Genomic DNA, 14,051 nt, shown 5'->3' with positions numbered 1-14,051 from the left:
AAGGATTCCTGCTGCAGCACAGCAGGGGAGTGACCCAAATTAGAACAATTAGCCATTGTCTGGGGGCTGTGAGGAAGCAACAGGATTTTATTATATTTTTCCCCAGCGTTATTACACAGTTCTCACATTTCTGTCACTCACAATCAATCTTAAATAAAAACGTGCTGTCCTGCATATCTTGAAAATGAGAACTCCCTGGCTTTCCTGAATCCATTAAAAATAGGGGTTTTTTTCCCCTCTCCTTTTGTGGTTCCTTTAGAAGAATTTTCACATTTGCCACATCCCTTTCTGGATGCTGCAGGATTTGCAGCTATGAGGCACAAACCACACTTATCCTGGGACCTCCATTCCTGCCCAGGAAATATTTGGTGTGGGGATCCCTCAGCCAAGATTTTTGCTTTTCATGCAGTTCAGCAGACAATGAACCTTAAAACATGACCTATTTCACACCTTAAAAATAAAGAGAATGAGAGATTTCCTTCCAAATCCTCCTCTTTTTGTCTTGGATGATCAGCTAGGACAATAGGATAATAGTCTGGATTATTAAGCAAAAAACCTCAAGTGGTTGAAAGACAAAAAAAAAAATGTTGACAATGATAAATGGAATTATTATCCAGTTAAACAAAGGCATAAAACAGTGAGACATGCCCTGGGAAGCTCCAGGGGAGAAAATCCTCAATGGCTTTAATGTGTATCCAATCAGTTATCCCAAATTAGCAGGAGGCAAAGAGAGCAAATCCCCAGGGATTGGAGTTGGGGTTTGGAAAGGATGAGAGAAAAACACAGAGGAAATGTGGAAATGGCCCCATGTGTGAGGGATTCACACCCTGTGAGACGCCCACAGTGGGAATGGAGACCCCAAACACGGCAGGGACCCCCAGATCTCAGGGGATCAGGGAGGGAAATCCGTGTCCAGCACCCCCAGGGCCCAGAGGATGAACCCCAGGACAGAGCTCTGCCCACCCCAAACCTGCAGCTGCAGCCCCAAAATGGCTTTTCCTGCTCCCCCTGGCTTTAATGGGACCCGAATTTACGACTCTTCCCTTTTGATGTTGTCACGAGGGGCTGAAGTCATCTCATGATTTTCTGCTTTGCCTTTTTCCCTTCCCTTTCTTCTTCTTTTTGTCCCTCCCCCCTGTGCCTCCAGAGCGTGGGGCTGAGCTCAGCCTATTGTTGCTTGCAGACATCTGTGCTGCAGCCAGTCCCAGATTCCCCTCTGCAACTCCTAATGGGGTTTTCTCCAGCAAATCCTGTGAGATCAGGAGGTGGGAAAAGATTTAAATCCACCATTCCCCCAAAACATCCCAAAAACCAGGAGGGGAACGCAGGGATTGGGGACTGTTCCTACCTACAGCCCCATCCAGGTGTGCAAGGGGGAATCCACCCCAAATCCCAAATCCTAAATCCCAAATCCCTCCTCTTTCATGGCTGAGTTCCTTGGGCAAAGCATGAAAAATCCACCCTGGAAAAGCTCTCCAGGGAGATGTCCTTGAAATATCACCTTAAAATATCACCACGAGTCTGTTGCAATTCCCCTTTCCTCAATTCAGGCTCCTCTGGGAAGAGGATTTGGTGTGTGGAGGATGAGGGTGATCCCCAAAGGGAAGCAGATTTGGCATAGTGGAGTGATAGATCCCAAAAATAAATTCTAAATAAAGTGACAACGTGGCTTTAGGGCTGATCAATTTGACCACCCTGTAGCTCAGAGCAGAAAAGCTTTTGAAAATAAATCATGTCTGGTTTAATTCAAATTATAGGAGGAACTTAAGCAATTAAATAAAGGCTATTTTAATAAGAATGAGGGGGTTTTTTTTGGTCATATTTTGAAATGATCACTGTGGAGCCACAGGAATTACACACAGTCAGAGCCCAGCATCAAATCAGATCCTACATCACCTATTTCAGGGGGGTTTTCATCTCAAACTACACCAAATATTACGAGATCCTTGTAGTTTGTGGGAAATTCTACTGAGACAATGTTAAAAGATGCACAGAAACAGAAATAAAAGACATAAAAGCTGCACAGAAACAATGCAAACCCAGCAAACAGCTCCAGATGCTGTTTGGATAGGGAATGCTGTTCACAGCAGAAACCTCACTCCCTTCCTTCTGGTTTGCTTGGATAGAGGTTTTACCACCAAAAATCCCCTCTTAAAGAATGTAAAAGAAGTAAAATCTGACCAAAATTTTCTTCTTGGGAAGGTAAAAAAGGAAAGAAAAAGGTAAATGAGGAAAAAGAGGTAAAATCTGAAGTAGCATAAATAAAAGCCAAAGAAAAAGGTTTTGCTTTTTCTTTTTAAGGAGGAAAAGAACCAATCTTCTATCAAGCAAAAATTAGACTTTGATAAAACCTTATTAGAAGGTTTTATCACTAAATTTCCCATCCAGCAGCAACTTTTTTTTGCACAGGAAGGTGAATTTTGGAGATGCTGATCAGAAAACTCACCCCCATCCATCACCCAAAGCCATCTACAAACCCATCCAGGGAAATTCCAAACCCAGGTCAGCAGGTAAGGACTGCACTGAAAAAGGTAGGAATAATTAAAGGTTGTGGCTGTAATTAGCTGCATGGCAGGGTGAGAATACAGACCCTGAGCAGCACTTCTGGCCCTTCAGCACCTTTTTGGAGCAGCCTGGCACCCTGGCAGCTGAAGGTGTCCTGGAGCAGATGGCAGGGGCTCCGTGCCAGGGCAAAATTAACATTTTGTGGAGTCCTGCTTGACAGCAGCATAAAACTCAATGAGGGGGAAAGGCAGCAACTGGTGCAAAATGGGATTGGGCTGCACTTGTGGGCAGGAGGGGCCTGCAGGGACAGCCAGGCTGTGTCACCTGAGGGGACCTGCCTGGCCCATCTCCAGGAGGTCACATTAACCCTTGGCTTTCATCAAATTAGCCCAACACTGAGCATGGCAACTGTTTTAACTTCATGATTGAGCAAACCCCAAAATCCTCTGATTCCAGGCAAACCTAGAAACCCCAAAAGAGTGGGATTGTCACAGCTGCCCCTCACGTCCTGGCTGCAGGGATGGGGTGGCCACCTCACCTCAGCACCAGTCAGGTTCATTCTTGAGCTCTCAGCAGAGGATTTGCTCTTTTGCAACTCTTAAAATTCCAGTTGTGCCACCACAAACCCCTGGGCATCCCAGCAGCACTGAGTGCTCACTAAGGACAACCACAGAGCACCAAGGACCCAGCAATTAAACCCTGAATTAACCCAAATTAGGAGCTGCTGAAGCTGCAGAAAGGCAGAAGTGGCAGAAAACTGACAGGCAAAATCTGTAGAAACAAAGGGAAGGAGTGGAACCCAATTCTGCACGTTTTCCCCCAGTGTGCTTTGCAGAAAGGCCAAAGTGCAAAGCCTCAGCCTGGGTGTTGACACACCAAAATGAAAATCAGTGTACAATAGGGCTTATCAAGAGAGGCAGGAGCAGGAGATGAAGGGGATTGCAGCAGCTCAGGAAGTTGTTCCACAGGATCCTGCAGTAATATCGCACTTGGACTTCAGAGAAGCAATTAGAGAGAGAAGGCAATAAAATCCGAGGTGATAGATGGCCCTGAGGGGGACATGGAAGATAAAATTGCAAAAAAAAATTATATCAAAATCTTCCCTGAGAGCTGCTGGAGGGTACCCAGCTCAGCTTCCATAGAAAAGGAGGAATGGGAGCAGGGTGGGGACTGGCAGGGAGGTGTGTGCTGCATTTCCTGGCCCTAAAAACCTGTCTGAGGTGTGGGGGGAGGCCTTGGAGCATCCTAAACTGGACCCACTTGAGTGCTACAAACAAAATCATTATGGGAAGATCACTCAGATGCCACTGGAAAGGTCACTGGAGCAGCGAAATTTTAATGCCAAATCCATCTGTATCCTGCCATGAACAACTAAAAATCCAGGAGGGATTGCTCTGGATTTACTCATTACTCTGGAAATATCTCAGCAAACAACAGGTTAATCTTTGCAGCTGGTGCACAAGAGAAAAAGAGAAAAACACCCACTGGAATCAGTGCTCAGGGGGATGATGGCACTCTGAGGAAAGGGAATGAAATCTTGATTTAAATGAGGATCAATGGGGCATTGCTATGCACTTCATGTCATCCCATTTTGCTTTTCTTGTTTCACTTTGTATCAGGTTTGTTTCATTTCTGAAATTTCATTTCTTCTGTTTCTCTTTTGTCTCTTTGTTTACCTTTATTCCCTGATTTTAGGGAATTCAATGGGAATAATTTTTGATCCTTTTCACTGCACTTCATTTACTCTCAGTGTATTTTGTTGTAGTCACTCCATTTCAGATTTTCTGGGGTTTTTTTTTCCATTTCATTTTAACTTGATCATATCTCCTTTCCGGAGTGTTTGTTCCACTCTGTCCTCTGATTTCAAGATTTCATTCCCTTTCCTGAAAGATGGCACTGCCTTCCCTTTCAGCATGCACAGGGAAGATGAAATTCAGAGGAAAATTGGAATTTCTCAGGGAAAATCGCCCTTGGAAGCTCAGGTCTCATCCCAGCAGGCACCACTCACCCTCCTCTGTCCCCTCTCTTCTGCCAGGATGAAACCAGATGTGAATTTTTGGGTTATTTACGTCCCAAATTCAGCATTTCCCAGCCTGGATCAGCTGGGATCCCACGGGAAGCAGAGCCCAGGCCAGCCCCCCATGGCTGCAGGAGTGTCCCTGGGATATTTTTGGGACATTTCTGTCATTCCCTGGGGGTTCTCAGCCCTGGGAGCCTGGGGAGGGGTGGCCGGACCCTCTCCCATCCAGTCCCTGCTAATGTGAATCCCAGGGAAAGGGCAGCTCACTCACCACCTCAGCTCTGCAGCACAACTGGGGATTTTCTGTATTTTTTTAAGAGAAAAAGAGGTGAGGAAGGAGCAGTCGAGGGCACCCAAGCTCTCCCAGCAGCAGCTCCGGGATGCAGCAGGGAAATTTCACTTCCAAGGGCTCCAAGCAGATGAGAAAACACGGATGCAGACCCAGGAGCTGTGCTGGGGCAGGATGGATGGCAAGGGGAAAAAGGAAAAGTGACAGAGAAATCAGCAGGATTTAGCAAATTACCCAACAGCTCTTTGAAGATGGGAAGGGTGGGATAAAGCTCTTAGAAATCCCCAAATAGCTCAAACTGGGAGATAATCGCCTGCTGGACTCTGGCCAGGGATCCCAGTCCCTGCCATCGAGGAAGAGCAATCACTGCAAAGCCTCCTGGCACCTTCCCTATTTACAAAAACTCTTTGCTTTTATTTCTTTATTTCCTTTTTTATTTTTTCCTAATAGAGGGTGCTTCCTCTCTGGAAGAAGCCACACAGAAATTGCTCAAATGACAAGAAAACAGAGCTTCCATCCACCCAGGGCAAAATCCACTTTGCTTCCACTCTCCAGCTGCTTAGAAGAGCTTTAGAAACTCCCCCTGTCCCCATTTATCTTGAATTTCAGTGGGGAAGATGAAGTTGATATTCAAAATTGAGATAATCCCAACCTGAGATATTTGCCCAAATTGACTCCCCGGTGTTTGAACAGGGTCACATCTTCCACCTGAGGCCTGGAGGAGCAGGAGAATGGCCAGGCAAAGCTGGATTTTGGGATTTTTTTTTTCATTTTTTGAATAAAAAAGCTGCTGCCCAGGAGCTACAGGAGAATGGTGAGGCAAAGCTGGATTTTGGGATTTTTTTTTTTCATTTTTTGAATAAAAAAGCTGCTGCCCAGGAGCTGCAGGAAAATGGTGAGGCAAAGCTGGATTTTGGGATGGGGCTTTGCTAAGCTGCTCTGCCAGCCTTGCCCTGCCAGAAAGCAGCAGGATGGGGATCAGCAAAGCCAAAATTCACTCTGGGCAACCTTCAGGGCTTGGAGGAGCTCCCAGGTACATCCCAGGGGTTGCAGTGAAACAGCACAAAGGCACAAAGCCCAAACCAGCCTTGCCCAAGGCTCCACTTTCCCTTTTCCCCGTGCTTATCCCAAATCCAAGTCCCCAAGCTGGAGGGAAGCCTGACTCACTCCCTATCTCAGCCATCAGTCATCCACACTCGTGTCTTTGGTGTGTGGAAAAAAAGGAATTGCTTCAATTTTCCAATAGTTCAGGGCCAGATATCCCTGCTGGCATGGAGAGCTGTGAATTTTTCACGGGGGCCCTTCACTCCTTACTCAAAGTTTGTGTTTTCAGCTCCAAACCAGAGCAGCTGCAGGAGGTTTGCTGCAATCCCACAGCACATGGCTTTGCTGGGGTGTTCTGTCCCCTTTTCCTGCCCGTGGGGACAGACAGACAGACATCACCCTGAGGGCAGCACCCACTGATTGCTGGCACTGGGTTTTGGGAAGTGGCTTTGGAGCTGAGCTGCTTTCCAAGGAACCTTTCCCACAAGGAGAGAGGCAGGGAGATAAAAGAGTGGCCATGGGGGAGAAGACACTTGTTCAGATGTCTTTGATTCCCTTTCCATGCTGGAAAGCTTCCTGCACAATCTGAGTTTCCTGAACAGCAAATCTGCCACTTCCAAGCCTCAGAAACCCAAAGGTGACAAGAGCTGCACTCCAGGACCTGGGTTTCCTTGAACAGCACTGAACACTGGAATGGGACCAGATCCAAGCCCTGAGTTCCAAAGGATCTGGGAAGGAGATTTTTCCTCGGCTCCTTTCACACCCCAACCAACAGGCCAGGCTGGGATCTCAGCAGCAATCCAGCCCTGCAGCACTGCCTGGACACCCACACAAAGCTCCCCCAAACACTTCCACCTCCAAATTCCTCCTTCACAGCACTCCAGCCTCCCCCAGCACAAGTTACAGCTTTTGGGTTGGGTTTGCTGCCTGGAATCAGCACCCCCAGAGCCACGCTGGGGAGCCCAGGCCAGTTTTTCCTGGCCATACAGACTCAGGCTGTGTTTACCCAGGGCTTGGAAAAATGATTCAACTTTTATTTTAGCTCAGAGGAGAGACCAAGGGGTCACCTTTAAGCTGAGGGTGGTATAAATAGAAGCTGAGTGAAAAAAGCAATGTACAGAGAGGCAGGAGAGCCTCTCCAGGACCCCAGAACCCTGAGCAGGAACACATTTAAAAGAGAAGGTTAACAGGGACCAGGGTCCAGGCCAGCTCCATCCACCTCTGCATGGATAAGGACAAGCTCCCAGCTGCCTCAACATATAGATTTATGTATATTTATGGCACAGGATTCAGAGCAAAAGCCAAAACTTCTGCAGCACTCCTGGCCCTGAGTGTTCTCCTGCTCTCACACATCGTGCCAAGGCTCTGTCAAAGTGAAGTCAGTCTGGGGGAAGAGAGGGCTGGGAGCTGGAAAATAACCCTGGTGACTAAAGCAGGCAACTTTCTGGGGACTTGGAGAACATCAGTATCTCAGGAAACCACCACGAAACACTGGGATGAAGTTACTTTTCACTCAGCTGCCAAAACAAAACAAAAAAAAAAGTAAAAGGTTTAAAGCACAGCCAGTGGCACCCAAAGCTGAGCAAGGCAAAGCCACCAATGAGGAGCTGCAGCACAGCCCTGATGCTGCTGGAGTTGCTCTTTGTCACCTGCACAACCCCTGCTTCCCTCACCATCCATCCATCCATCCATCCATCCATCCATCCATCCATCCTCCACCCATCCAATCCATCCCTCCATCCAATCCATCCCATCCTTCCATCCCTGGTGTGGTGCTTTGAGCTGTGCAGAGGATGTGGAGAGCACCAAGGGCATCCAAAAAGCCTTTCCTGCAGAGTAAGAGCCTCAGTGCTGCAACAGGCTGATTCATTTGGGGTTTTGTCAGCACACAATCCCAGAATTATCAGGCTGGAAGGCCCTGAATTCCCAGCACATGGCCAGGATTGTGTCCAGACAACTCCCAGGGAAGGGAGGCTCCACACTCCACACCCCCTCTGGACAATCTGCTCCAGCTCTCACCTGCACTGGGAAGAATTCCTCATTTTCAGGTGGAGCTTCCTGGGCATCAGTTCCTGCCCTTTCCTCCTGTCCCATTGCTGGGTCCCTGCACACAGGGACAGCCAGGGATGGGGGCCCCTCTCAGCATCTCCTCTCCAGGCTGAGCAGCCCCAGCTCCCTCAGAGATGCTCCAGTCCCTTCATCCTCATTGTCCCCCTGCTCTGGCCCCACTCCAGGAGCTCCTCTTGCCCTGAGGAGCCCAGAACTGGACACAGCTGTCCAGATGTGCCCCACAGGGCTGAGCAGAGCAACGAGGACTCTGCATCTCCCTGCTGACCCTGGCACTGCCTCCTGCACAGCCTCTGGTGCCAACAGAAACCTGCAGGGGGACAGGGGAGAGCAGGAGCTCAGCACTGGAGCAGCTCCAGGCCCAGGAGTGGCCTCAGAGTGTTTTTATGGGGAATCCAGAGCTCTCCTCCCATGGTTCTCACCCTCAGGAGGAGGAACCAGCTCAGTCTCAGGGCTCTGGAACAGGGCAGGCCCAGCAGGGGAACGGGGCCTCTCTGCTGGAAACGCGCCCGGCACGAGAGCAGAGAGCAGCTTTCTGCACTTTCCCAGCCCATGGGGGAGGAGGAAGGAAAGGATTTTGTTCTCCACAGGAAAAGGGATCCATGGATGTCCCTGCACAGCACAGGGGTGTGGCTCCATCTCAATCTCGCGCTGCAGGACATGGAGAGCCATCCTTGTCTCTGAAAATGGAGATTTGGGTCCCTGGTGTCCTCTCCACCCTTCCCAGCACCTTTTACTGTGGGCTGAGGGTTTTATGAAGCCCTTCAGAGTCACACCTACACCCCAGCCCAAACAGGACCTTTGTGGCTTTGCCTCATAACATTAAAGAAATCTGTAAATGCTTTAAAAAAAAAGCAATTTCCCTCCTTTTCAAACACTGGTGGAGGCTATAACTGAGTGAAACATCCACAAGAAGCAGCAGTGAATGACTCCATCCCTTCAGATACTCTCACAGGAAATTAAAGACCTGTTATTAGCAGCAAATACAGCAGAGTGATGCCTGCAGGTCCATCCACCATGGATGATCCCTTGCCACACACAAGCCAGAAGGAGAGCCAACATTAGCAGAATATCACTTGTTCAGCTGGAAAACCCGATCCTCTTGGTCCAGACCCACCCAGAACTGGGAGGATTTTCCACATTCCCAGTTTGCCAAGGCACAAAATGAGAGGAGACCATGGCACTTACTGGTTTGGGGCAGTGGATGTATCTTGCCAGGCTGATGATGAGGTCGTGGGTGATGGGATCCACCAGGTTTCGGAAGCTGGCGTAACGATAGAGGACATCATCCAGAGAGGTGGACTCCATCCCTAAATCCTGCAGGAAACAGGGCAAAGCAGCAAGGTTAGGTGGGACAGAAAAGTCAAAGGTTCTTAAAGTCAGCCCTGACTGCAGGAGGAAATGATCCCCAGCAGCTCCCACTGAAAATGTTGTTGGAGGGTTTTTGTTTGTCCTGCAGTTTTGGTGACAAAGAGAAGGAAGGGACACCTTGTGTCACCTTGAGGGAAGCTGCACTCCTGGCCTTCACCTGCTCTGCAAAGAGGCTTTAGGGCTGCAGGATCAACCTCATAAACCCACTGAGTCAATGACACACTTGCAACAGGTAAAAATGCAAGATAACCCCAGAGAACATCACACACAGAGCTGCAGCTGGAGGATAAATGCAGCACTGGAGTGTCACAGACACATTTTATGGAAAATCCTTTCCTTAGGATTTTTTTCTCCTGAGAAGCTGAGAGGCCTCAGAAACTAAATGTAAATAATGATTATCTGCTGATGTGGAATGCAACAGGTGCATCTGTGATTGGTCTCATGTGGTTGTTTTTAATTAAAGGCCAATCACAGTCTGGCTGTCTGAGACTCTCTGGTCAGTCACAAGATTTTATTATCATTCAATTCTTTTTCTATTCCTTGCAAGCCTTCTGATGAAATCTTTCCTTCTATTCTTTTAGTATAGTTTTAATAGATCATTTTCTTTTAATATATTGATAAAAAAATAAACCAGCCTTCTGAAACATGGAGTCCTCTCTGGAACAAGATTATCCTCCTCTGAAACAAGATTCTCCTCTCTTCCCTCATCCTGGGACTCCTGTGAACACCACCACACTGGAGGAGTTCTGGGGCTGCTGTGCACAGGGAGAGAGGGAGGAGCCCAAAACTGCAGCACTGCAAACTGGAGGATGGATTGGAGAGAGGGAAGGGAAAATGCTGGGTTAGGCTGACTGGGAGGGAGTGGAAGCTGTGCCAGACTGGACAAGGTGGAGTCAGGAGCAGCTCAGGTGGAGCTGATCCTGCCCCAGGGATGGGCCAGACCTCCTGAGGCCCCCTCCAAGGCTGATTTCTATGGTTTGTGTTTCTCAGATTGAATAATTAGAGGAATTTTAGCAGAGAACTCCCCGTGTGGAATCCATCATATTACACGTGAGGGGAAGGGTTATACACAGTGTGCTCCTTTCACCTCAAATATATTCGTGTGTATAATACCCAAACAATCTTTTTATTCCTTTTGGAACTTCTTTTGCTTCCCATGGAGCTGGTGGCACCTGGCACAAAGAATTTCCTCCTGACAAACGCAAGCCAATAACATTTTGCCACCGTGCAATAAATTAAAGCTTGTCCTGAGCTCAGAGATGCTCCAGCCCCAAAAACCCCACGGGAAAGCACATTGCTTGTAGGCGTGGATGCTCTGTGATTTCAGACAAGTTGAAAATAAACATCCACACTTTAAAAAAAAATCCATTGAGCCTTCAGACACAACAGCCCGAGGGATCTCACATGACAGCAATTCCAGCTCAGGCCACAAACGAGGTGACAAGTGTTTATCCCACTGCTTTCCTTGGTATTTTTAGGATCAGCCCGGCAGCACTGCCTGAGTTAACAGCAACTCCTTGACTGCAAACAGGTTATTTAGTAAAAAAGGAGAATGTTAAAAACCACACACGTGTGAGGCTGCCCAGCTGGAAAAATCAAGTGGCCAAACTGATTTCTGGTCTGTCTCACGGCTTCTGCCAAATTACTATTTACAAATTATACAGATTATATTATAGTATAAAAATTATATATATTATACAAATTTCTATTTACAAATTATAGTATACAAATTATATATATTATAATAATTAATATTTACAAATTTATACAAAATATTATTTTAGTACTTTAAAAAATCTCAGTGTGTGAAGAGACCCTGGGCTTCTTTGCAAGAGGAAGAATAGAAATTGTGGAGGGAGGTGCTCAAAGGAACAAATTTCTATTTACAAATTATAGTATACAAATTATATATATTATAATAATTAATATTTACAAATTTATACAAAATATTAGTTTTGTACTTTAAAAAAATCTCAGTGTCGAGAGACCATGGGCTTCTTTGCAAGAGGAAGAAGAGAAATTATGGAGGGAGGTGCTCAAAGGAAACTCCCACTTTTCTAGCGTGGATGTCACCTTCCCAGTTTAGTAAAGCTCAGCATTAGGATCAAGCAAATATCAGATAAAAGCTGGATTTGGTCCCTGATCTGTGGCAAACACCAGAAGGCCAATTTGGGGACTTGGCACAACTCACTGGGACCTTCAGAACCAAACCAGGCTCAGCATCTTGCCCCTTCAAGCATCTCAAAACTCTTCACCATTTTCTCCTCAGCTAAAATGAAAAACTCCAGCTGATAAACGAGAGAATTTCTCCTCCTCTCTGCTGGGAGAACTTGACATTTTCCACGTGGAGCATTCCCTGCTCCCTCCTGGTTCTCCCATTTTTTAGGCACAGATGTTTTCCTCTCTGCCACACCAGCACTGTCTCTTTTCCACCACACACAATATTTTAAAGCCTCTGAAGGCTGAAACTTGTTCGAGGCCAAGTGATGAGCTCATCTGCAATTTAATAACTTAACACCAATTCATGCTGTCAGCAGCAAATCACCCATCAGTGCCTTTGCAGGAACGCCCAGCATCTGGCTCCAGCCACTTTTTTCAGCACATTCCTTTTTCCCAGCGGATTTTACCTGGATGGCAAGTGCAGATTTTAAATAAATAAGGTTTAAAGTGGTTTATAAGCCAGGCATGGCTTTCTCAGGGCAGATTTGAGGGTGTTCAGGAGTGGATCCAATTCCTGAACTCTGCTGGGGTGCTTTGTCCAGGTGTGGCAGAAAAATGGGAACATCTCTGCAGGAAAAAGGGGAATTTTCAAATAGAAATCAACCATGACTTCTCTGCAGTTTATCCCATTTGTTTCCAGCTTTAGGAAGCTGAAAGTCAAATCGTTGATGCATCCTTATCCACTGGAAGGAAAATTTCCTCATCAACCAGCTGAGCCTCCACAGGAGGAATATTCTGCAAATGTAGCAGTGTAAAGCTATCAGGTTTAAAAAAATAGGAAAAAAAAACCCCAAAACAAAAAATAAACCCCCAAACCCAAACAAATTTAAAAAATCCACACACACAAAAAACAAAAACCCACAAAAAACCAAAAACAAAACACAAAAAAACACCAAAAAACCCATCAACCAAAAAAAAAAAAAAAAACCACCAAAAAAAAAAAAAACCAAAACAAAAACCCTCAACCACCTACCCCACTTAGAGGGGTGAATTTGAAATTTATATCCAAAAATCCAGCAGAAAATAAATGTAACGTGTTCCTCCAGCAGCCAGCAATAGAAATTCCCCAGCCACAGCCATGAAAGGTCTAAAAAAAACCCCAATTATTTTTGAAAACAAAACCCCAAGCCCAGTGAGAGGCACAGGGATGCTGTGCCCAACCTGTTATTTGCAGCAAACCCACAAAAACATCTATTTTCCCCCAAAACTCAGAGCTCACCCATCACTCTGCAGGCCAACATCACCCAAGGAAAACATCTGGGAGCTGCACCCCCAACTTTTCTTTCCCTCATGTAAAATCACTTCTTTCTTTCTGCTGCTCAAACTGCAAATTTTTGGGTTTTTTTTGAGCCTTTGGAAGCTCCAAATTGTGTTTCCACCAATCCCAGCATCCCCCAAGCCACACAGAGCCATAACCAACCACAGCCAAGCCCATTTTTTGCTTATTAAACTATTTATCACTGCAAATTGAATTGTAATTAGGGGGAAATGCAGCAGGTCCCTGTGAGGAGTCATTGGGAAAGCAGCTTCTGCTGTTGTTGTTTTCACTAACACCAAATTATTGCTGCCCAAATGAGGTTCCTGTGCAAAAAAAAACCTCATCACAGCTGCTCACAAATATCCCAAGAGCTGCTGGTTTGGCCAGCACCGCTTCCAAAACTCCTTTATCTCCACTAAAATCAGGGCAGCATTTTCCTGAATTTCCAAGCAGGGAGGTTGGTGCTGTAAACAAGAGTCAGGCACTGAAGGAAGGAAGGATTAATTCAGTTTTCCATCCATCATCTGCTCCAAGTTATCTGGGGAAAAATGATTCCAGCAAGTGGGATTGGTGTGGGGAGGGAGGTCAGCTCAGATTTGACTCAGCCCTGTGTTTTTCTGCATTTTGGACACAACCTGTGTCCTATGAGGAAAACCCAACCACGTCCTCCTACTCTTCCCCAAAAAGATTTTTGAGGCAGGAATCGATTTCTGGTTGAGAGAAGAGTAAAGCACCCCAAAGGTAACGATGCCACAAAATATTTTGGGACAAACCAGCCCTCAGGCACACAGAGATAATCAAATTTGCAATTTGCACTTTTGAGGAGGGCAGGCAGCATTTGGGAGCTCAGCACACCTGGATGGGGGTCCCAAAAGCCACCCTGGGAAGCTCCACACAAACCAGCAACTGCTTCTGCACATTTCATGTCCAACCCACCAGCCTGGAGTCAAATCAGCATTAAATATGTGGGTATTGATATAATAATTGAGTATTTTCTGTTTCACAGAGTTAGTATCAGTTTGGGAGCCACAAATGGCTCATTCAAGCACTGAGGGTGCAGTGAGAGAAGGGAGTTGATGCTTCAGGGAAGGAGCAAATATTTCCCTGGCAGACTGACTCAAATAATAAATGGTGGCAGCTTGAACCCCCTCCAGGAGGCTGCAATTGGAGGAACTTGGAGAGATGGATTAATGGGGAGAGATGTGATGCTGCCAGCCAGATAATAAACAACTGAGAATAGGAGATTTGCAGAAAAATGCTCTTTTATTCCATACTGC

At 46.5% G+C, this 14,051-nt stretch overlaps 1 protein-coding gene across 1 annotated transcript in view; it reads right to left on the bottom strand.

Annotated features, from left to right (window-relative positions):
- The window catches only part of LRRC75A (leucine rich repeat containing 75A), a 58,060-nt gene that overhangs the window by 24,271 nt on the left and 19,738 nt on the right, over positions 1-14,051 (bottom strand). The window contains exon 2 of the mRNA XM_058817859.1: positions 9,114-9,242. Coding sequence (XP_058673842.1) covers positions 9,114-9,242 — 129 coding nt within the window. The remainder of the gene's footprint in view (positions 1-9,113; positions 9,243-14,051) is intronic.

Source organism: Ammospiza caudacuta, chromosome 20, assembly GCF_027887145.1.
Source record: "Ammospiza caudacuta isolate bAmmCau1 chromosome 20, bAmmCau1.pri, whole genome shotgun sequence".
NCBI classification, from domain to species: Eukaryota; Metazoa; Chordata; class Aves; order Passeriformes; family Passerellidae; genus Ammospiza; species Ammospiza caudacuta.
The sequence above is the reverse complement of the archived record's forward strand: the minus strand, read 5'-3'. Positions and strand labels throughout refer to the sequence as shown.